Source organism: Setaria viridis, chromosome 5 (genome assembly GCF_005286985.2).
Source record: "Setaria viridis chromosome 5, Setaria_viridis_v4.0, whole genome shotgun sequence".
NCBI lineage: Eukaryota > Viridiplantae > Streptophyta > Magnoliopsida > Poales > Poaceae > Setaria > Setaria viridis.
In genome coordinates, this window is record NC_048267.2 from 29982724 (window position 1) to 30008008 (window position 25285).

At 43.8% G+C, this 25285-nt stretch overlaps 2 protein-coding genes across 2 annotated transcripts; both read left to right on the forward strand.

Annotated features, from left to right (window-relative positions):
- The first annotated feature begins 569 nt into the window (after nucleotides 1–569).
- On the forward strand, nucleotides 570–6934 carry LOC117856626 (protein REDUCED WALL ACETYLATION 1). Its single transcript, XM_034738963.2, has 16 exons — nucleotides 570–717; nucleotides 1659–1747; nucleotides 1879–2007; nucleotides 2093–2149; nucleotides 2234–2306; nucleotides 3193–3351; nucleotides 3635–3784; nucleotides 3899–4154; nucleotides 4235–4356; nucleotides 4474–4560; nucleotides 4662–4750; nucleotides 4847–4909; nucleotides 5003–5059; nucleotides 6110–6206; nucleotides 6283–6441; nucleotides 6533–6934. The coding sequence occupies exons 1-15, from the start codon at nucleotides 685–687 to the stop codon at nucleotides 6439–6441; spliced, it is 1620 nt and encodes a 539-aa protein (XP_034594854.1). The 5' UTR covers nucleotides 570–684; the 3' UTR covers nucleotides 6533–6934.
- Nucleotides 6935–7608: 674 nt separating this feature from the next.
- Nucleotides 7609–11636, forward strand: LOC117856627 (S-adenosyl-L-methionine-dependent uroporphyrinogen III methyltransferase, chloroplastic). The gene is made up of 6 exons (XM_034738965.2): nucleotides 7609–8395; nucleotides 8671–8748; nucleotides 9621–9690; nucleotides 9775–9844; nucleotides 10410–10617; nucleotides 10689–11636. Exons 1-6 carry the CDS (start codon nucleotides 7817–7819, stop codon nucleotides 10854–10856), a joined length of 1173 nt encoding a protein of 390 aa, XP_034594856.1. The 5' UTR covers nucleotides 7609–7816; the 3' UTR covers nucleotides 10857–11636.
- Nucleotides 11637–25285: the final 13649 nt, after the last annotated feature.

Here is a 25285-nt window from a genome sequence, read left to right on the forward strand (position 1 = left end):
AAGAGATGTTTTTTTGTTGTTGCAATGTATCTGTTTTGAATGTTGCACGAAGCAATTCGGGATGTTTCATACACGTAAAGGTGTTGTAATTCTTGGTGTTGCAAGTGTTGATTTTTGATATTTCGATAGTTATTTTTCAATGTTGTGACGGAGGGTCGGATAAAACAAAATTATCGGACGTCCGGGGCTAGCACTTCCGGAGATTAAATTATCAAATCCCAATTCCCAAACCCCGCGAGGCGATCACAATCAAACACGTCAAACACAAGGCGCGATCAGCGTCCGTACGCGGAGACAGCAGTCTCAAGTCTAAACTCCGAAGAAAGCCTACCAAATTCCAACCGCTCCCTCCTCACCGCCTCCCCTGCCGGCAGGCCCCCGCCTGCGCCCGTCCCCGCCGGCCTCAGACGTCGACCACCCACCGCATCCGCTTGCTTCAGATCTCCTCATCGCGCTCCCACTCCCGCTCTGCCCCCGGGACCAGCAACCGGCCCGGTGCCCGGCTGGCCGCGCGCTTTGGCCAACATCGCGCACCCCCCCCCCCCCCCCCCCCCCCCCCCCCCCCCCGCGGCATATTATGCCACGGCGCCGCTCCCCGAGCGCCTGATCTCGAACTCCAGCAAGGGTCCTGCGTCTCTCATCCCGGCCGGCAACGTCGAGCTCCTGGGGTGAGTTCCTGGCGGAATGGAGGTCTTCGGCCCCGTCACGCCAGGCCAGGTACGGCCCCGTCACTGATGCTGCCGAGCGTTGGTGCTGTTTTGCTGATTCATCCCTCCCCAACCCCGGTGGCGCTTGTGATGAGCTCGGTTCGAGAGGTTTTTGGAATGTTAGGGGTTGGATAGACTGTGGATACCACTGCGTGATTATTACTTCAATTTTTTTCTTAGCGTTGTCCATTAAATCTGCATCTGTAATGTGGCTCGAAGGCTGAAGCCCACCCTCCTCAACAAATGCAGTAACCACTGGTTGGTAGCTTGTCATGATAGGTTTTTGTAGACTTTTGTTCCCTTTGAGGTGTCTTAGATCTCAAGTTAGTGATTTGCTAGTATGTTGCACATGAGGCCAAATGCTTCTATGGTTGAAATAGGATCTACAAAGCTTACATCCAAGCACTCAAGTGCATTATTTAGCCACCTACTGGCTGTCTGGCTCGTCCCATCATTGTCTGCATCCTTGACATTGCTTGACTTTGGGATGGTAAAAGGAAAACTACTACAGGTTAACTTCTGCGTATCTCAATCAATGTTCCGTTATTGCTGAAAAGCATGACCAGAATTCTATTTGACAGTATAAATGGTATAGTACTACTAGTAGATACTAGATAGTAAAATTCCATTGGCTTGTGACCTGAGCTAGCATTACACAATTGAAATAATATGCCGAATTGGCAAATCCATTGGCTTGTGACCAGCAAAGTAACCAATCCTGTTCCCAAAGGAAAAATGAGCCTAGAAGTCTAACACATGCAGTGGAGATGGATGTAATTGTAGGATCAAAGTTGGACAGTGGACAATGGTTTGCCAAAAGATAAACAGCATCTAAGTTGTTCATTTTATGTTCATCTATGATCTGTAAACTTCAGTTCGTTTAGGTTCTGTAGCAGTATGTGTTGAATGTTCTTAGAGCTCACCAAGTCACCTGTTTGCCCATTCTTGTAGGTGTCATTCTTGCTCGGTGTGTTCCCTGTTCTCATTGCATGGATTTATTCAGAAATCTTGGAATACCGAAAATCGTCATCCATTAAAGTGTAAGCTTCTGCAGAGATACTGAAATTGAAATTGTCCCTTCTAAAAAATCCTCCAAGCTTAGAATTGGAATAAGGTCGAAAGACTGTCGCCCTAACTTCCTGTTACTCATGCATTATTTTATCCTTCACAGTCATGCTGATTCTAATTTGGAAAAGGAAACTGTCAGAGAAGATGATAAGGCAGTTTTGCTTGAAGGAGGCCTATCAAAATCCCCATCTACAATGCTTCGGAACATGTCTACGAAAACAAAAATTATACGGTAATTTGACAGAGTAACAGAATGTCATTAATGATTGCACGCCATGTGATTCAGATTGTTGACATCCCAATTTTATGAGCTGTAGATTTATAACGATGGAGGAGTCCTTTCTTCTTGAAAACCGTGCCGTAATGAGAGCAATGTAAGAACCTTTAGAATAAGCTCCGTCCTCTGTAAACATTACTTAATGATATTTACAAGCCCTAACTGGCTAACTGTATCACAGGGCTGAATTTGGCATTGTGCTGGTTTACTTTTATGTTTGTGACCGGACAAACACATTTCCTGAAAGCAAGAAGGTACTGATAGTGTCCTGATTTAATGGAATTTCCTTACACTAACATTATTCCATTCATTTTCCAAATTATGTCATGACAAATCTGCACACTTTACCTCCTTTTTTTCATTTATGAACCCATTCATTTATGTATTTACTAGCAAAATTGCCCGTGCATTGCAATGGCACAACACAATAAATCATAAAATTACATGCGCATACATAGATCATGTGAAATGGTGTCATACGTACATACTTATTGCAATGTGCAGATGAAATAAGATAGTGAGTAAATTCCTAATAATCAGACTTAGGGGCATGCGTGGGTAAATAAGACCAAGTATAGAGGCAGAGTGGTGGTGATAGAAGGCATGCCACCATCACCAACTCCAATGACTTAGGTCGTAAAGATTGTTCTTAAAGTATACTTGACAACTCCTTGCTTAGTCATAGCTTTTCTCAGGCTTATGCACCTCTAATACCGAAACATTTATGATGTGAATTTGTATCTCAGTTTATGTGCCTCTTGTCTGTTTGCATTAAAGTTCAAATATTCATCTTTGTTGGATGTACTGCATCATATATTCTCAATTCATTAAACATGATGAAAAGAAACTTATATAATCATCTTACACTGGTTCTCTAACAGGTTTGAAAAGTGAAACAAGTCATGTCCTACATTAATCACCAAAAAAAGCTTTTCCTTTTTTGTAGATAGATTGTTTCATAATCTCGCTGCTTAAGCACTTCTAGTAAACACTTTATTCTTTCAAAAATTTCATAAGTTTTGTATTAAAAAGGCTAAAATGGTATAATTATATACTGCATTACTGTAAGATATTATATGTGATCATGTTTCATCAAATACTGTTTTCTTATCATCACTTGTTTCTGTCTTACTTTGCCAGAGTTACAACCGTGATCTGTTTCTATTTCTGTACATCCTTCTCATCATAGCGTCAGCATTGACTTCACTTAAGAAACACAATGAAAAATCAGCATTTTCAGGGAAATCCATACTCTACCTTAACCGCCATCAAACTGAGGAATGGAAAGGTTGGATGCAGGTTAGTGTTTTGATTCCTCTCTTTTTTTAAGTCTTAACTGATAACTGGCATGCCCTTTATTATGCCTATTGTCAAGGAATTTACCTTCCAACCCTTCCAAGTTTCAACATCTGTCAATAAAACTGTCCTTGTTTGATTTTTTTTCCAGTATGTGTCTGTGTTGTTGTATTGTAGTCCCCAGAGGCATATACTTACTATATACTGTTTTTATTATTTCCACCAAATTTCTTTTGCAACCTTAGTGGCAAAAGCTTATTCTAACTTTTCAATATGCTGTTTCCAGGTCTTGTTTTTAATGTACCACTATTTCGCTGCCACAGAAATCTACAATGCAATCCGCATTTTCATTGCTGCTTATGTCTGGATGACTGGGTTTGGAAACTTCTCGTACTATTACATTAAAAAAGACTTCAGCCTGGCACGATTTGCTCAGGTGCCCATTCTGACATCCAACCACATTTATTCTATGTACTAGCGTGTTTTCATGTACTTGATCTGTTACTGCTTTCCACTTGAGACACTGATGAGAGGTACTACATCTTTGCAGATGATGTGGAGGCTCAATTTTTTCGTGGCCTTTTGTTGCATAGTCCTTGATAATGATTACATGCTGTATTACATATGCCCAATGCACACACTTTTTACACTTATGGTATATGGTTGCCTTGGTCTGTTCAACAAATACAACGAGATACCATCTGTGATGGCTATGAAGATTGTGGGTTGCTTCTTAGTGGTGATCTTGATATGGGAGATTCCTGGTGTATTTGAGCTTTTGTGGAGGCCTTTTACATTTCTGCTGGGTTAGTTCTCGTTTCCCTAGATTTTGATTTTATTATGAAGTATGTATAAACTTTTTAATACCCTGTTTTGTTGAATGCAGGATACAAAGACCCAGAACCTTCAAAAGCGAACTTACCCCTTTTGCATGAGTGGCATTTCCGATCCGGTCTTGATCGTTATATTTGGATTATCGGGATGATCTATGCTTACTTCCATCCAAATGTAAGTATTAAGATTTGCATGGAACAAATTCTGCATGCATTTAAATTCTTGTCTTATCTTTCTTTTGTCAGTACTATGGTTCTGAACACAGATCTTTCATTCCCAAACACTAAACAGGTTGAAAGGTGGATGGAAAAGCTTGAAGAATCTGAAACTAAGGTTAGGTTGTCAATCAAGGGAACCATTGTTACCACTTCTGTGGTGGTAAGTAGCACTTCCCATGAGTATCCCGTTCTGCTTTATACTAGCCACGCTGCATTAACTTGACTGTTGTACTAACTAGCCATTTTTATTCCTCTCTTCAGGCTGGTTATTTGTGGTATGAATATATTTACAAGCTAGACAAACTTACGTACAACAAGTACCATCCTTACACATCGTGGATTCCTATAACGTGCGTGCAATAATGCCAACCAGAATCAATACTATAGTATTGCATTTCTTCAGAAATATCTTACCAGTGTTAACATTGGCACTGTTTTTCTTGTAGTGTTTATATTGCTTTACGTAATTGCACCCAGCAGCTGAGGAGTGCCTCATTGACTCTTTTTGCGTAAGTATTATGTTTAACTGCCAAGTGAAGATGCTTATTTGTATAGTGGACGTTCTCTCATCTGAGCTTTAACCTGTTTCTTGTTACTGTCAGCTGGCTCGGCAAGATTACACTAGAGACCTATATCTCTCAGATCCACATTTGGCTCAGGTAAAATACCTAGTTCTGTTTTCAGTTTGTCCTTGTGTCAATGGCCAACCATATCTCAATGTAGTCATCTTATAATCTGTTGAGCATATGTACAAGTACTCCAAAGTAATTTGAAGTATGTTGATGTTCATTCCTTTGAGAACTTAAAAGTTTTATTGTCCTGTAGCAACAAGGTTATCCTTTTTCTTTGGCTAAAATATAGTCCTTTTGGATTTATAATGAAATGATATTCCAATTTCTATGTTGAAATTTCATGTTTTTTCTTGTGATAAAACCGAATTAATTGCTTCAATACCAATGCTACCGGTGCTCAAACAGGTAACCAGCCATATCTTGAGATCCAAACAAGCTTGGCTGGTTTTGCTTGTGGAAACAGAATATAGAATCACCAACAAACTTCATTTTGGGGAATTTTAGCCTGCTTATTAGTTACTACCAATTACTTCATGTGTACAAAATATGCCATCAGGTAATTAGAAATGGGTAAAACACAACAGATCAGATGCGATCGTATCTTCCACTGGCCTAGGGTTCACTGGTAAGTGGAAACATACTGATTAATACTAGTTATTGGACAGAAATAGGTCATTCACCTAGCAGTAACCAAATCTCTATAGGGTCCAATACTGTAGCTATAAAAGTTGTTTATGAAAATGATACAGAGCAAAACCATGTTGGGCCAAGCGCCTATTCAGAAGCCTTCTCATGCAGAAGTTGAATACTTGAACCCATGCCGCTGCTGACTCTCGATGAGCTTGGAGCCCTAGATGGGCTGGACATATTGTTTTTTCTCTTCTATTATCCATTCCCATTCTGATGTCCTGCTTGATACAAGGACACATTACTGGCAACTGTAACATATAAATTTAAATTCTTGTTGAGACATTGAATGCAACCACAACTTTTCTATGTTACTTTGGCTATGGACTATGCAAAAGGCGGCCTTTAATTTTTCGAATAAAGCCTTCTTTTACCTTTGCACTCTCATTTTTTTGTGCTTGCTGATTTCTGTCCCCCTTCAACTATTGATGACTTCTATTATTCATACAGGTCTAGCATGCCAAATGGGCAACCAAAATGGCTTTTATCTTTCATTCCGGGTTATCCGATGCTCAACTTTATGCTTGTCACAGCAATATACCTTCTTGTAAGTAAACACCCTTGAATTTTAATCCATTGAAAAGGAATCATCAGGATTTCTCATTTCATTGTTTATACTGCAGATATCTTACAGAGTGTTTGAGCTAACAACCATCTTGAAGTCAGCTTTTATTCCCAGTAGAGACAACAATCGTCTATATCAAAATTTTGTAGCTGGGATCATCATCTCCTTATGTCTATATTTCTGTTCAGTTATACTTCTCAAGATTACAGTTGTATAGGTATATGACTTGAGCATTAACATCTATCCCAGTCAACGCACCTGATGTATAAACACCAAAAACTCAAAATTAACCGGTGTAAAAATGCCAGGAACATGATCTTGATACAAGGCCATTTCTGTGAAATGTTGTCTTACCTAGGATGATCAGTCGCTGCCTCATTTTCACGTTGCAGTTGGAGAGAAAGAAAGAGGCTTATTAAGGTATGTCGAATGCTTATACGCCTGAGTGCAGATGCTCCAGATTTTTTTTTTCTGTTTACCAGTTATTGTACACAATTAGGCAGTCGGTGCATTCCTTTGGGAGTTGTAACAGCTGGTTGGACTTGCATTCCTACGTGTTTACAAATGCACGAGAGATTTATGTTGCATCGAAGTTTTTCTTCTCAACCATATAATGGTAGATTCGTTTACTGATGTAATTTTAGAATAGCTATACTCCATCGTGTACTACAGAAATCAATACAAATGATACAATGTTGTTCTTCCTGAAAGCTCTTGTGGCTGTTTGGACTGCAACTCTGCCTTTTGAGGTGACCGTGTTTTTGTCTTGCAATGTGCATGCGTACAAAACCTTTTTAGGCATCCAGGCAAGCTAGAAGTGTAATAACTAGCACCGCCTGATGATATTTGTGTGGCATATTTTGAGAAAACTATTCATGTCGGTGTTGTTGAAAGCCTAGTGGAGTTTTTTTTTACCAAGCGTTTTTCACATTTTCACTGCACAATAGGAATTTTAAGCAATTGGGCAGATAAAACACTTACTACAAAGAAGCATTCCTAAGCTGAGTTTGTCGAGCTGAATCCAGTGGTTGGTGCGCCCTACGAAGTGAATAAGCATCTAAAAAAAGAAAAAAAATGTGAATATGCTCAGTACTCAAGTTGCCATCTTCCTATCTCTAAAAAATGGAGGTCCTATTGCGGTGACATCTGCGATGGCGTCAGCGGACCCGCCGCCGCTACACCGGTCGTAGAGCCTGCGCGGGGAGGCACACTCCCACTGGGACTTGCCCACCTCGACGCGGCGGCTCTAGCTGCCCCGGCTGCCTGTACGCCACCACCAAGAAGACCCCTGGCTCTGCCGCTCTGTGGTTCATTGAACCTGGCCTTTCAACACTCCCCACGGCCAGCCAAAGCCGCCAAGGGGCGTCGGGGCGTCTCCTCCGCGGCTCCGCGACTCCTCCCTGCTGCGGTCCTGCGGCCCCACTAGCGCTGAGGCTCCGCCCTCCGCCCTCCGCCCTCCCTCCACGGCTCCGCCCCTTCGCCAATCCAAAACCACACACACAGAAAAAGTGTCAGCTGGTCAGCTCGCCCCCGTATAAAGCCGCTCCACCCCGCGGCGGCCAGCCACCCGCTGCCCCTCACTCCGAATCGCCATGGCTCTCGCCGTCCGCACGCCCCGCTGCCAGCCGCGGCCGACCTCCATTTCCGCACCCGCCTCCGCCTCCACCTCCACCTCCCTCGCCGCCGCGAACGCGAGGCCCCGCCCCGGCGCCGCCGTCCGCGCCTCCGCCGCCTCGCCCTTCACCGAGGCCACCTCCTCCTCGCGCTACCGCCGCGATGCCTGGTCCTACGCCGCCGACGGCTCCTCCAGCCCCGCGTCGTCGTCGTCGTCGCCCTCCGATGCCGCCGCCGCCGCCGCCGCGGCGGGCCGCCGGGACGACGAGATCGCGCTGCAGCTGCCGGAGCTGCGGAGGCTCCTGGACGCGCTGAGGGCTTCCAGGGGGAGGAGCGCCGAGGGGGAGGGCGGCGGCGGTGGGCCTGGGAGGGTGGCGCTGGTCGGGACGGGACCCGGGGACCCCGAGCTGCTCACGCTCAAGGCCGTCCGTGCCATCGAGGTCGCGGACCTGGTGCTCTACGACCGGCTGGTGTCCAACGACGTGCTGGACTTGGTCGGGGAGGGCGCAAGGCTTCTATACGTCGGCAAGACGGCGGGATACCACAGCCGCACACAGGTGAGTAATGCTGTGCCGTCGATTCAATTGCGATCAATTGATACACGCTGTTAGAAATGCTAATTGGGTGTGCATTCGGCAATTAACATTTAAAGTACATTATTATTATTTTAACAATGCATCAGATAGCTTTCATGAAGCAAAACAGAGCATGCCATATTTCTGTCTAAAAAACCAGTGAACTGAGGTGGCCTAAGTTTAGGAGTTAGGAGTTTGTACCTTTTCTTCCCCTTGTTGCTAATTTGTATGCCTGATGGCTGATTGATGCAATGTAGGAGGAGATTCATGAGCTGCTCCTCAGCTTTGCGGAGGCTGGTGCCAATGTGGTGCGGTTGAAAGGCGGCGATCCTCTGGTAATCTGTCAATCCTTATTTCAAACCTACTTATCTGTTGAGAATTCATGTGACAATTCCAGTTGCTAGCCTAGCTCAAACATTAAACTACTTAGTAAACTTTGCTATTGGTCGTATCATGTTCATCCGCATTGAGTAACTTTTTGAGTAAAGATAGTGATCCATTCTTAGTCTGCTTTAATTTTTTTTTCAAGTAATGAATCCATACAAATTGATGGTCTCATACTGACCAGTATTGGTATCATCAGTATATATTGGTTGTAGTTTGTCACTCTTCAAAGCAGAAAATCATCCAAGCTAACCTCTTTTTAGGTTACTGCATGGCTTTTCACATAAAGTTCTTAAACTTGGAAATAAACAAGATTAGTAGGATGGAAATAGATCAAGCATCGTTCAAGTTTTGGGCTTGCAGTTTGCACATTAATGTTGATGAACCCAGTCCTCATCTAACTTGTCCAGTTATCAATGCAGAAATATTCTTATTGAAATAATCTGGCATAAATCGATGAAGAACAGTAAATGATGTCGTGTATTTAATCTGTATAGTAGTAACTGGAATTTTCTTTGATTTTCCGTTTTCATTCATTTTGCCAAAAGGATTTCTATTCTTATGGGTAGTACATGAAAGGGGATTAGCATAACTGCATAACATATTAACAGAAAGAATAGAGGGGTCATAGGGTTACCTGCAATTGCATTTGTTTTCTTAACACAACAGAGGCAAGGAAAGTAGTAAAAATACTAGAAAATTTATTATATTTGTGCACACAGTGTTTTACTGCATCAGAGAACTAATTGGCATTGCATATGAGCATCTACCTTTACCTTGGAAGACATTTATAGGCCCTAAATTCACTTTGTATTCCTTTCAGGTCTTTGGAAGAGGTGGAGAAGAGATGGATTTCTTACAGCAGCAAGGGATTAGAGTTGAAATTATCCCAGGTATGATAAGCCCACTATGGAATCTGGATAATTTGCAGTTTTGGTTGGTTCCAGTTATGAATTGCTTGGATCAAACCTCTGCAGGAATTACTTCTGCTTCAGGAATTGCAGCAGAACTAGGCATTCCACTAACCCATCGAGGTGTTGCTACCAGGTAAGCTTAGTATTTTGCACTTGCATCTCTACCTAACTAACATTCATATGGAGCTTCTGGTCATGCCAAAAGGTTTTGCTCTTTATAGAGAACTCCTTTCTCAAAATTGCTCTTGTGCAAACTTCACCATTAGTGCTCAGTCTTTGGTTTAGGAGCTGCAGCACCTCCTCAAATGCATTTTTGCAATTAGCATATATGTTTGATTTAGGATAAGGATTTTCTTGGCAGTAGTGTTGAGGCTTCAAGCTTTTAAGTGCTTGCTGTTTCCTTGACCATACATGTATATGCTGCGTAGTCAGAGGGTTCAATATTATTTTTCTGCATTTGATTATCTCTTTGTTTTGATGTTCTGTGACTAATGATGTAGCATTTTTTTAAGAAAAAAATGCCTTAGTGAGGTGAATGGCACTACTATGCCAAAAGGCTATAATGTTTGGCTCTGTCACCTCTCGTATTGATAAATGAGCAGAAAGACACTAGTTCCTTTCTGATGTTGTATTGTACAGTTTCAAAAAATTTCGAAGTGCTTAGCAGGATATTCTTTGACATACAATCCTTTCTGTAGTGTCAGATTTTTAACTGGGCACTCTAGAAATGGTGGGACAGATCCTCTATATGTGGCAGGGAATGCAGCTGATCCAGACACCACTTTAGTTGTGTACATGGGTTTGTCAACACTGCCATCCCTTGCTCCAAAGTTAATGAAGCACGGCCTTCCACCAGATACCCCTGCTGTTGCCGTAGAGCGTGGCACTACCCCTCAACAACGAATGGTACTGACTCATATGCCCTCACTAACTAAACTGTGTTTAACTATACATGCTCAATATTTCTTGTTCTGTAGGTATTCGCATTGTTAAAGGATCTCGTAGATGAAGTCAAGTTGGCTGATCTAGTTTCTCCGACTCTAATAATTATTGGAAAAGTGGTGGCCTTGTCACCCTTTTGGGTTGAACCATCTGAACATGATGCACTGAAGACCGAGAACTCATACGCAAGTGAGGCCAGATGATAGCAGCCTTTCCTGAATTAAGTGCTTGGACAGTCCTTTGCAAATTTCCAGACATGAGCAATTCTAATTGAGATCTAAGGTTGTCTGATCTGGTTTAGTTCGGGTCATATGAGCAGAGTTTTGACGCCCCTTGAAATTTCAGGAAGCATGAAATCTGAATTATGGACGGCAGCTTTATACACAGGAAGCCCATAAACAACCTTGGAGCCGCAGCGTACTTGAACGGGTGGCACCTCACAGTGTGGACTACTCTACCTGAGATCTGCAATCGTAGGTTTATTTGAGTTTGGCAATAGTTGTGGGAGGAGGTGTTGGTTTTCTGAATTGTCATTTCTGGAGCATCAGTAGATATATATGGCTTTCGAGTCAACTCAGTTTCTTTTTGTCAAAAGGCTCATTCATGGAGCCTAAGTAGATGTATTCACCCTGTTCGCTTCACCTTATTCAGCCGGCTTATCAGCCACCAAACAGTATTTTCCTCTCACAACAAATCAGCCGTTTCAACTTTTCAGCCAGCTTATAAGCTGAAGCGAACAGGGTCATTGTTTCAATTCAGCAGCTACCCCCCCCCCCCCCACACACACACAGACACCCACACACACACACAACAGCTCCTTTCTGAATAATTTGAGGCCCATTTGGAGTGCAGGGGTTTTACAGAAATTTCACTGGAAATATTCGATTGTTGTGGAAATCAGGAAAAATTCTGGTTCCCAAACGTGGATAATTGTATGGTTTGTTCATCATTTTTTGAAATAAATATATTGCCTTTATGTGTTCTGTCCCTCTTTGCAAACTCTGCAGAACAGAGCCTGGAATAGTTTTTACTTTGTTGAGAAAATTAGCAGTTACAAAGTCTGACGTTACTGCTGATGCATCAACTAGAACAGTAGAAATCAAAGTGATTGTAAAAGAGACCGTCGTGCATGCAAGGAACAGAAATTAACGAACCTGATGAGTAATTTTTTACAGCCTCTTTTCTTAAAACAAAAAAAACTTTGTACAGTCTCTCTACTGGTCAATTCAAGCCATTATCATCTCTGAAAGAAACATGTGTAGCTGCACCTTTTATATCATGTTTCGCTGTTGGTCAATGAAATCAGTAACTGTGCACGTCCAGTCTACATTTTTAATTAGACAACATAATGGTGATTGTGATCCATATTAGTTATTATCCTTAAGGTTCGTGGCGTGAGGTAATGGTTGTCATGGGCCACATAAGAGTGTCATATAGTACAGGAAAGATTGGGGCTGTTTGGTTTCAGGCCCACGGCCCACCGAAGCTCTCAACACTCGGAGCAGCTGCGCACTTGAATTAAATGGGCAGTGTCTGACGGTTCGGCTTAATCTACCTGAATGTTAGACAAACCTTCGTCTTAATTAATTGAGGTCGGCTTGGGATCTACTCCGTAGCAAGTTCGAACGCAATAGTAAAAGCAGATTACGCGTGGTACGCATGTCCACATTGGTGTTGCTGGTATAAGAAAAAACGTAGGAGGTGTTGCTGGTATAAGAAAAATGTAGAGGTTGAAGGTCCGGTTACATATTTATAGAATGAAGGTCCGGTTACATATTTATAAAGGGGAAATGATATGCTTAAAGGGAATTATGTCCCTCGAGAGTTGGTCCCTTCACGAAAAGGGTGTAGGCATCATGTCCCTTGAGAGTTGGTCCTTTCATGAAAGGTCCACACCCTTTCATAAAAATGTTCTCTATAATTATCTATAATATTAATTAATCACTAATAATATGTTTCACAACACTCCTCCTTGATCAATTAGCTCCTTATAAGTTTCATGTTCAATCATCTTTGATTATCATATGGAAAAACTCCTCCAAAAAACCTATGGAAAAAATATTGAGGAGAAACCAATTTGTATGTCCATATATGCCATTAAAACTCCTTTAAAATCCAGTGGGAAAATCTAAGGAGAAAATGATATGGCATATTTATATTATTGTCCCATTGCAAACTCATATGAGAAAAACTTTGAAAAGAAAAACTCATAAGTAAGTTTGGAGATCAATAATATTATGATCTGAGAATCATATTCAAATTACCTTTCCCAAAACCTAATGGGAAAATATGAGAAGAAATCATATGTCTTTCATACCTTCTTAAAAACTCTTGTGCAGAAAACAGTTGAAAAACCCCGAAGGGAAAATAGGTGATATAACATATATTTTGTATTGATATTGCCTCATTAAAACCTTTTATGAGAAACCTTTATGAGGAAAAACTCATACAGATAAAAGAGTACAATATGATGTTTGAATAGATTAGAATGTCAGGAGAGTCACCCCCTAAGCCTTGCAAAATTTAAAGTTGTTACTCACCACTTACCATGAACACCATTCTACAATGTAGTGGTGGATAAGTATATTAGTGAGTATATTTTGCAATATGTTTATTCCCTCACTTTGTAAAACTGAGGATAAAATATTTGGGAAATAATTTAATGATATTGCTCATATGTAATATGGTTTCATCCGAGCAATACAAGTTGCATTATCATTTTTGGATAATGTTTAGTGGTTAGATGGAATCACATTTTATCATTCAATAAAGTCATACATACATACATACATACATACATATATATATATATATATATATGTGATGCTTCAGAATGACATATAAAAGTTGTTATTAGAGTCTATTTTGATGACTCACATGAAAGGATCAGGTAGCCAGTATCTTGATATCCCACTTTGTCATGTCTTGAAATAAATTAAGATCTTTTGGTGCTATTTCGATATCTATGAATATCCTTTTTGACTCCCACCAATATGGTGTTTGTTAGAGTTATGCTAATTTGAGCTATAGCAATGTATCTACAAATGCAGTATCAGACCTGTTGCAATTTGTATGATACACTAGCACTTGGCACTAGGTTTATCATCCCAGGGTCTAAATGGATATTAATCCATCTTTAGACATTGAATGACCACAAGTATTGATGGATATGCTTGTCCAATATTATTTAAATATTGGTATACAATATCAATTGGATATTGATAAACTGATATATATATATATATATATATATATATATATATGCATAAGTTGTAAACTTAAGCATTATTTTGTTTTACCCAAATTTTCATCTCAAATTCCATCATAAAAGGATTGCTTATTTGTTTATGTGTGTTGAGATGATGGATAATTCAATTTAGGATTTATTTATGAACACACATATGCAATCATTGTGATTGGAGTAATCCTTTTATAGAAGATACTCACTTAATCAGTTGTACCACAATCAACTTGACTGTTTCAAGTCATGGAGTGACTTGAGTAATACACAATATATATTGCAATTTCTATTTAGATTTAGAATGCGAAGTCAGTCGAAGATGACTTGTATATCCAAAAATATCAAGTTATTTGATCTGCCAAGGATTAAATATGGGAACATAATTTTCACATATACCACGAAGGTATGTTGCTCGGTCTCTACGTGAAATCGTTGCTACAATCTCTCATTATCTCACCACCTTGCTGTCATCCATACATCTATGAGCCCACCAGAAGATTTGGACAGTCCTAGATATGGGGTTGTACATCGAGATGTGTCAGACATGGAGACTACGGTGCAGGACGACATGTTCTACGTGGAGGATAAGAACTAGTCGAGGATTAGAAAACTACTTGTAGCAGTTAGAGCAGGACTTACGAGTTGAATCCGACTAGTATTTTTGTAAACAACTGACCTATAATCCTATCCCTGGCAATATAAGGTGAGGTAGGAACCCCCTCCAAACAAGTTTAATCAATGCAATACAACCAACACAGAGGACATAGGGTATTACGCAATCTAAGTGGTCCGAACCTATCTAAATTGTGTGTTCGAGTTCACCTTCGAGTTACTAATCTCGGCGAGCCCCACGCATAACACACTACCTTGGGCACCCCCCTCGGTAGGTTGCCGGGTCTAAACACCGACAGCTAGTGCGCCAGGTAGGGGATCTCACTGAGAATCCACTAGCGAACTTGATGGCTCAAGTCATCATCAAGTCCACTGTTACGTTCGAAGCGAGCGCAAAATTCATGTTTGGCTCCTAGGTTTGCATCGCAGACGACGCTGGAAATTTCCACCGCCACATTGCACCAGCCCCAGAGGAGAAGCAGTACGACATCAACCTTCATCGCCAAGCTCTGGAGGATTTCGTCGACAAATTCAACAAAATTTTTGATCTATTCAAAGGCATGGGAGACGAGTCCGAGTACAACTCGACTTCTCCCACTAGTCGATTGGTTCCCACAAGCTGGTAGTTAAGCTACCGTGCGAATCGGTCTACAATACAAGTCGATTCCTGTTCGGACTCCAAAACTCAGGTGCTACCTACCAAGCTATCCTGTCCATATCACAATCCAACTCGAATTTGATCGAGGACCTCAACTAATACTCGGATCCGGATGAGGAGACTCCTTTATCAGGTCCACAACAAGGCCTGGTTATCACATCTACTTCACAAGCCAGATTTGTCTACTAGCCCAACATGAAGCCACCTGCTCTCGCCAAGGATAATGAGTCCCACCTTATTGCCTACCTTGACACTCTTCCGTACTAGGAGGGAACCCCTCTGTCGCCCATCTACAAAGAAGATGGCCCCACAGAGATCATCAAGTCAAGTTCAGGTAGTTTTTCTCCGGAGCAGGAACTCTTCACCCTCTTGACCGCACAAGAAGGTGACGGTGAAGATCAGCCAGAAAAGAATCCACGACGTGAATTTCACCCAGATGACGTGTTGCAGGATGAGCTCACCGCCAACGTAGGAGAAGAAACTGAAACTCAAAGGAATCGATGGCGAGCAAGAAACATTGCAAGGGTAGAGCGTCACCGCCGCCTTGCAGCTGAACTACCTATCATGAACTTGGATCACGCGTTTGAAGCAGTTCAATCGCGTCAACATCATACTCCCCTCGCCACCATCGCATCCATTGACCTGATTACTTGGGCAATGCCACAAACCAAGTACACTTGGCAATTGGCTTAGCTGGCGGAACGCGTGTACGAGCAGCTCGATCAACAAAGTCCAATACACTTGGTTCGACACACCTCATCCTAGCATGGCAGTAGCCATAGGCGACCAAGTCGGAATGAGGATGCCAGAATTAAGGGCCCCCAGATTGAGTCAAGCCGGAGCAGAGGGTAGTTGGATGGAACCCTCAGGAGGCCATGGCCATCGTGGACCCTATCCAGAGCTTGAACGCCCGTTACATGACCTCCGTCAGAAGATCAACAACAGCCGCGACGCTCATACAATCATTGAAGGGCGCTGCCGCAAGCGTGAACAAGAAGTCGAGTATCTATGAGAGGATTCTGACGGGTTCCCTACCTTCTCAAAATGAGTACAAAAGTTGGTTCTACCTGGCAAGTTTAAACCTCTGGGTATCACCAGGTACGACGGCAAGTAGGACCCAGTTCAATGGCTGCAGTGCTACTCGTTGTCAGTCTAGGCGGCGGGAGGAAACGATGACACTAAGATCATCTACTTCCCCATCTTCATGGAGGTAGGGCCACTCACATGGATCGAGTCCTTGGAGAAGAACTCCATCGACACGTGGAAGCACATAAAGGAGGCGTTCACAAATAACTTCGCAGGGGCAATATAGCGTCCTGGCAACAGGATCGACTTGTCTCAAGTCAAGCAGCAATAAGGTGAGACCCTGTGTAGTTATCTACACCGTTTTTTCGATAAGAAGACCACTATCATGGACATCATGGAGCACGACACCATAGATTGCTTCTAGAACAGTCTCTATGACCACCGGATCTTCCAAGATTTTGGCAGGAAATGTTTGGAAGATATCAAATCTCTCAAGATCATGATACAAGCCTGGACGGATGAAGAAGACAAGGAGATCGAGAGGTTCGAATCTAGTCATAACAGAGGCCAAAACAAAAATGGCCAACACAATGGTAAGAATCGTAATGATCACCCCAATAATGACAACCGAGGCAACTACTAGGGTGGTTGAAATTGCAAGAGGAAGCCATACAATACTATCATGGTGATGTCCCAGTCTTCTAAGAAAGGCGGCAGAAATCAAGAAAGGACTCCGTTCAGTGAGCTCCTGAAAAAGCAGTGCCCTTGGCATCCACACCATAAGCACTCCATGATGGATTGCTACAGTCTACGCAAAGTCATGAAAGATCTGTCGGAACCTTCTGGAGTAAAGGACAAGGGCAAGGCCAAAGAAGATGAAGATGATGGCGGCAATGACAAATTTCAGAACCCGTCCAACACTGTCAACGTCATCTTCAGCGGCACACCGGGTACTGCTACTAAGCGGTCCCAAAAATTAGCCCTTCGAGAGATTATGTGCATTGAACCAGCAATGCTTACGTTCCTCAAGTGGTCCGAGGTGCCAATCACCTTCTCTAGGAAGGATCAGTGGACTAGTTTCTCCGATCTAAGACACTACCCTCTCGTCCTGAACCCAGTAGTCACAGGCTCTAGACTCACAAAAGTACCTATCGATGGTGGCAGTGGTTTCAACGTACTCTTCGCCAAGACTCTGAGGAAGATGGACCTCGACATTACGGATATGCTCACCTCGATGAACTCTCCATTCTACGAGATTGTCCCAGGCAACGTGGTTGTACCCCTTGGTCAGGTGGTTTTGCCAGTTACCTTCGGGACCAAAGAACATTATCGGACTGAATACATCCAATTCGAGGTGGTGGATTTCAAAACTTTGTATCACGCTACACTTGGAAGACCTGCATTGGCAAGTTCATGGCCATCCCACATTACGAGTACCTAGTACTCAAAATGCCGGGACCCAAGGGAGTACTCTCCCTACGTGGAGACTTGAAGAGATCATATGACTACGACACAGAAGCCGTGGAGCTGGCAGTGACTACTCAAGTGCCAAATTTGATGATGCAAGTCTTCGCCGCTTCTAAGAAACTGTCCCTGGCAGAACTCGAGATCCCAGAGAAGAAGTCAGTGAAAACCAAGGTCAAGCCAACAAGTGAAGTCGATATCAAAGTCATTGACCTTGAGATTGGTAATAGCTCCAAGCAGCCCTGATTGGCTCAGGGCTAGAACCCAAATAGGAAGACACGCTCGTCAGCTTCCTCCAGGCCAACCGAGATATTTTCGCATGAAAGCCATCAGATATGCTGGGGGTGCCCTGGGAGTTGATCAAGCACTCACTAAATGTGGATCCCAAAGCTACACTGAAACGACAACGACTACGCCGATTCGCCCAAGATAGAAGAGAAACAATCAAAAAGGAGTTGGCCAAACTACTCACGTTTGGCTTCATAAAAGAAGTCTATCATCCAGAGTGGCTGGCCAATCCCGTCTTGGTGTAGAAGAAAAACAACAACGAGTGGAGGATGTGTGTCGACTACACAGACCTCAACAAGCACTATCCAAAGGATCTGTTCGGGCTCCCCAGAATTGATCAAGTCATTGACTCGACAGATGGATATGCTCTACATTGTTTTCTTGATTGCTACTCAGGGTAACCAGATAGCTCTCAAGGAAGAAGACCAAATCAAGACCGCATTCATCACCCCATACGGAGCTTTCTGCTACACAACTATGTCCTTCGGGTTGAAGAACGCATGCACCACCTATCAACGGGCCATCCAGGAATAGTTCAAGAAACAACTACACCACAACGTAGAGACGTACGTGGATGACGTGGTCGTAAAGACTAGAAGTCCTGACGACTTGATTGCGGATCTGGAAAAAACTTTCGCAAGCTTGCAAGAGTTACGGTGGAAGCTGAACCCAACAAAGTGCGTGTTCGGTGCAGCCTCTGAAAACTACTCAGGTTCATCATCAATCACCGAGGAATTGAAGCTAACCACGAGAAGATTACCATCATTACCAATTTGCACGCCCCATTGTGCATCAAGGACGTCCAGAAGCTGACTGGATGCATGGCGGCCCTCAACAGATTCATCTCAAGGCTTGGAGAACGAGGACTACCCTTCTTCAAACTATTCAAGTGGCAAGATAAATTCCAGTGGATCGAGGAGGCAGATCAAGCCCTTCAACAGTTGAAGGACTTCTTATCAAAGCCAACGATCCTCACGGCACCTAATCCTAATGAATACTTGCTTCTCTACATCACCGCGACTACCAATGTCGTCAGCATGGTAATTGTGGTCGAAAGACCAAAACTAGGCCATGTATACAAAGTACAGAGGCCCGTCTACTTCGTCAGCGAGGTGTTGTCGGATTCCAAATCTAGGTACCCACTAGTTTAAAAGGTGCTATATGCAATACTACTCACCTCGCGGAAGCTATGATACTACTTTCAGGAACACAACATCTCCGTCATCATAGAATTCCCCTTGGGAGAAATCCTCCATAATCGAGATGAGACAGGAGGAATCTCCAAGTGGGCAGTAGAACACGGAGCATTGTCCCTAGAATTCAAGTTAAGGATTTCCATCAAGTTACAAGCGCTAGTCAATTTCATGCCAGAGTGGTGGGAAAATCAAGTGCTAACGCTGGCAGAACGCCCAGAGCACTGGGTCATGTATTTTTATGGATCACTCAAGCTCAAGGGCGCTGGAGCTGGAGTACTCTTAATCTCTCCAGAAGGCAAACAACTCAAATGTCTTGCAAATCTTCTGGGAGGTATCCAATAATGAAGCTGCATATGAAGCGCTTCTGCATGGGCTCCGCCTTGCAGTCTCGCTAGGAATCAAGTGATTGTTGGTCTATGGAGACTCACCGGTAGTCATTAGTCAAGTCAACAATGAGTGGGAATGCCACAAGAACAACATGGACGTATACCACCTGGAAGTACGCAAGCTAAAGAACAAGTTCTCTGGTCTGGAGTTCCATCACATGACTCATGATAATAACGTAGCCGCAAACATCTTATCCAAGCTTGGATCTACTCGTGCTCAAGTTCCAGCTGGGATCTTTGTCTATAAACTACACAAGCCATCCATAATTGTTCCAACACCTTCAAAAACTACCGATCGAGGCCACGATGCGCCAGACCGGGAGGTTATGGTGATCGATGTAGATTGGAGAACCCCCTTCATCGACTACATCAAGGAGCACAAGTTACCTCCAGATAAAACAGAAGCAAAGCAAGTCTCATAGTGCAGCAAGAACTATGTTCTAGTCGGAGACAAGCTCTATAGACAAGGCGCATCATCAGGAGTACTCATGAAGTGCGTCTCACGACAAGATGGCAAGGACATACTGGAGGTAATCCACAAAGGCATCTGTGGCAACCACACATCCTCAAGAATGATTGTTGGAAAGGCTTTCAGAGAAGGATTGTATTGGCCTACAGCTCTTGCTGACGCCGAAGAACTAGTCCGCCGATGCCAAGGGTGTCAATTCTTCGCCAAGAAACAACATGTCCCTGCCTACAAGTTGATCACCATACCACCCTCTTGGCCCTTTGCATGCTGGGGGCTAGACATGATTGGCTCTCTGCCTACGGCGCTTGGGGGCTTCAACCGAGTACTCGTGCCGATCGACAAGTTCATCAAGTGGATCGAGGTGAAGCTAGTAACCTGCCCCAAGGCAGACAAAGTAATTGAATTCCTCAACGAAATTTTCCATTGCTACGGCTTCCCCAATCGCATCATCACAGACCTAGGCTCAAATTTCAACAATCACGATTTTTTGGAGTACTGTGAGAATAGTGGGATTGACGTCCGGTATGTCTCTGTCGCTCATCCGTGGGCCAACGACCAGGTTGAGCACACAAACGGGATGTTACTGGAGGCTCTCAAGAAAAGACTATATGATATTGGAAACACCAAAGGGGGCAAGTGGCTCAAGGAGCTACCCAGCCATACAAGACTACAGGGTACTCACCCTACTTTCTGGTCTATGGATCAGAACCCGTCCTCCCTGCCAATGTCATATGGAAATCTCCAGTAGTCTAGCAGTACGAGGAATGTGCAGCAGAAGAAACAAGATGTCTAGACTTAGACAGCCTCGAGGAAGCTTGTTGTGCATCACTCGTCCAGTCAGTAAGGTACCTTGAAGGAATACGTTGCTATCATGATCATAACATCAAAGAGTGTTCGTTCAACATAGGAGATATGGTCCTCAAGCGTATTCAAGATACCAAGGGGTTGCATACACTGAAGTCGCCGTGGGAGGGTCCTTTCATCGTCTCCAAGGTCACAGGACCTAGGTCATATAGGCTACAAACTCTCTCAGGCAAAGAGGTCGACAACTCGTGGAACATCGAGCACTTGTGTTGATTCTACCCATACTTTACATATTCATGTAAATTGGCCATCGGCCTCAGTTGTATAATTACAATTTAATAAAGCAGAGTTATTTTTCGTCGTAAAACGACTACTTCTACCTAATCATGATTTGCAAAAGCAAAGTTGATAAAGCTATTCAGCTCCCCGGGTACTACAACCAAACCAGCGGCTTGTAGTCACAAGCCTGCAAATTTTTTTTTGAGTTATTTCACTTGTTGGACAAAATTGTCTACATTTCGGCTTGTAATAACAAGTCTACACACACATTTTTTAATTTATCCAACTCGTAAAACGAAACTGTCCAGCAACAACTTGCAAAGACAAGCCTTTGCGCAAAAATTGTGAGCTAATCAACTCATTGGACAAGTCTGTCCATTGGTGGCCTTCAAAAAAGAAGTCATCAGTATTTTGGAAGATTTTTATACTACCCGAATTCTTACCTAGACAAGTCTATCTAGTCGCAGCTTGTAATAACAAGTCTGTAGTTTTAGGTCTTCAGGAGCACAAGTATCCAAACAACCCAGAGAGGTTGCTAAGATAAGCTCGAGCTGATGAAGTCCTGAAGTGTCTACTCGCCTAAAGAGTCCGACTACCCAGATACCCGAGTACCTACACTTTGCAACAAGGGGTCGCATCCTAAATGTACTCTACACCGTGTATCTAAAGAGGCTCACAAGAGTAGCCTTGTGTGCAGACAGTCACGACTACCGTACGAGCTATTATTAGGGTAGTTCACGAGATGCACTAAACAAAGAATTCACACAAGTCAACATCAATAAATTTGCAACAAAGACTTTAAATAATTTACATTTCATTCATGTCATGTTTATATTACAATGACTTCATGTCTTTACATTTAGCTACTCAAGGTCTATTTGACCGGCTACTTCTTTAGCAACAGGAGCCATCTCTTACAGATATTGTTGAAACTGCTCATCAGAGCAGTCTTGTGCAATCCCCTCAGCAACTGAAGCCAAGCCTTCTTATGGGTAGAAGGACTTCACCATTGCCAACAACTGCTTCGAGACCGACTCTGCCATGTTCTGGATGTAGCCGGTGATGTTCGCAGGCACCTCCTTGATGGGGCTCTGTGCCTTCTGCTGGGAGCTCCACCATATCAGCAATGGGCTAGGTGGCTTCTATCAGCTCCTTCAGAGCAAGCTTGGTGGCTGCCAACTCACCCTCGCACTCTTGGATACTTTTCATGGCGTTTACCAGATCAACTTCCCCATCGGAGCGCATCTTCCGCTCCTTCTACAGGCGGTGCTCCAGAGCCTAGTACAAAGCAGATAACTTGTCGTGTTGCTCCATCACTCTGTAGTACAAGTTGTGCCAATCAGTGATGCGGCCGTGGAGATCTTCTTTTAACTTTTTGAGCGCTACAAGAACAACACAAAGAGCAGCTTAGAATCATCAAGTGCAAATTAGTACTCGAAGACCAGCAGGAGATGACAAGTGACCTTCCAATTGATGCTTCAACATCTTGTTGTGCTTCCAAAGGCAGTCCTTCTCCTCTGCAGCTTTCTGGACGAGGTTGCGGTACTTGACGGCTTGGCCGTCATACTTCATGAGTAGCCGGGAGGAGTACAATTGCTCCTTGTTCAACTCGCATTCAAGCGCCTCAGCCCACATTATGGTGTCTCCATAGCCTTGGAGCATCTCTGACTTCCAACAAGAGCGTTTGATCAATCCTGCAAAATAGAGCAAATACTTGTATAAGGAACGAGTACTGATTTCAATTTGAATACAAAACATAGAGAAGAAACTTACCACTGTGTATTCACCTACACAGCAGTGCATCTCCTTAATCGTGGCCTCTATCTCTATGGTGCTTAGAGGATTATCAAGGAGTTGGATATCCTCCAGGTTCACCGCCTCAGCTATCCAGGGTTCTTCGTGCTCTTCGACGACTGGCGCACCAAGAGGAACCAACACACGGCTAGTTGATGGACCTGCCTCAGAAGGTGGGATGGACGCAAAAACTTAGAGAGCTCCAGCAGCTTCAGTCTCCACTTCTGGCTCAGGGGCTACAAGCGTAGCCACGGCTCCATAAGTAGTCGCCAACTCAGCTTCAGTGCCTTCCTCCGGCTCGAGGGCTACAAATGTAGCTACAATGCTAGAAGAAGTCACTGCGATCGGCTCGGCTACTGGTAGCTCGGGGCTGGCACTACAACGACATTCAGTGATGCAATAACATCATGCATAAGTGCAGCAACAAGGGATACAACACCTGGAGCTACTTCTGGCATAGGCTGCTCCTCCGACGGTGGAATTGTGGGCGCTAAGACGAGGTCTTGGGCTGAGCAGCTGCTACCATTGGTTATAGATTTTGGGCTCGGGCCTCCAATATCCATGCTGGAGGATTTTCTGGAAAAGACAAAGTGTCAAAAAACACTATAAGGCAAAGTCCAGTCACTATAAGTACTCGAGTACATACTTTGTGGACCTCTTTATATTTAAAGAGGGCTCCCCCCCGAGCGTATGGGCTTAAGTGTGGGTGACCTCTTCTTCGGCGCGGCTTGTTAGATCACAGTCTAATCCTCACCAGCCTTGGCCGCTGTCTCCACTTCTTGGGTAGTTTGCGTGCCGATGGGGTTGGCCCTCGCAACAGGAGGCTCCTCGTCATCATCCAGCTCGATGACCTCCTTGATCGCTGGCAGGTCCTGCTGCATGACTTTGGTAGTTGTTTTCTCTGCCTCTGTCTCCTCAACTACCTGCAATCCGCCAATGTTATATTGAAAAGACATGGCGGTAAAAAAATTACTTACGAGTACTTGGTCCTCAGGATCTTGTCCTTCTTCGAATGTGATTACTAGAGGAGAGACATCCTCGGCGGTGAGCGCCTTCTTCACCACACGCTTGACGGCGACAATGTGCCTCTTCTTCGATGGCGACGCTAGTCCAGCCTCCAAGTCATCTTCAGCGGCGTGCTTTGATGTCCTGGAGGAAGACTCAACCTTGTCCGACGGTCGAGCCTTGATAACAAATTCCTCAGCAGCCTCTGAGTCAGAGCTGCTAAAGGAAGAGAAACCTTTCAACTCCTCCTCTTCGACTACTTTCTGTACAGCAGCAATCGTATGTACACGAGGAGCGACGTCAGAGCCATCCGATCTAGGTGGAGGAGGAGCGGAGCAACACAAGTGAATATCTTCCTACAAAAGAAGACAAGTTAGAAAATTGACAAGTACAATAATTAGTACTCGAGGGCTGAGGCTACGGGTACTTGCACTACTTGGTGGGTTCGTGGCGCAGAACTCCCGCACAATAGTCAGGATCGCGCTTGCGTGCTTGAACATGCGCCTCAATCACGCCATGACTTCATCCATGGAGATGTCATCTGATGTCATCCGGGATGGATCATTGGGGCCCGAGTAGTCATATCCCCAAGTGCAGCACAGTTGCAATGGTTGGACTCACCTCTTCATAAAACTGAAGGCTACCCCGACTCCGGTTAGCCCTTGCTGCTTGAGTACGGCAATCTTCTCCAGAAGCTCGGGTAGCTGAAGGCTATCTCCATGGGTGGGCTCATTCAGTAATCGGTTGTTCCAAAATGGGTGGTGGCCTATCACCTTGGGTAGTCTAGGTTCATAATTTCCATTATAACACCACCTCTCCTTCCAGCCAGTGAGAGTCAATTAGCTCATAATCCAAGAATAAGCCTTTGACCTTCTCTCGCAATTGAATACCTGCCCCCCCTCCCCCGACTACTTCGTGTGATCCATCCTTGGTTGGGGCTTGAGTCTGAAAAACTTTCAGAAGAGCTGGAAGTGCGGCTAGATTCCAAGGAACTCTTCGCACAGATGCACAAAAATGGCTATGTGCAGAATGGAATTGGGGTTGAGGTGAACTAATTCCAACTTATAGTAATCTAACAACCCGCAGAAGAAGTCTGATGTGGGTAAGGCTAAACCGCGCTCAATAAAGTGCAGGAAGATTACAGTCTCATGGGTGTAGTTCTCCATTGGCAAGGGGTTGTCAAAGGCAGCCCTCCAGTTGATGAAGTCTTGGTCCTAGAGAAGAATGGTCGTCACCAATGCCTGCATGTCCGCCTTCTTCAGCACAGATTTCTTCCAGGCACACGCTTGATTTGGCAGAGCTATTTGATGAGTCTTGCCGTACTTTAGAGCCGACAATTGGATCTCTTTCTTCTTTTCTACCTTCCTCTTCTTGCTCTTTGCCATCTGTAGGATGTCGCCTTCTTCCCCA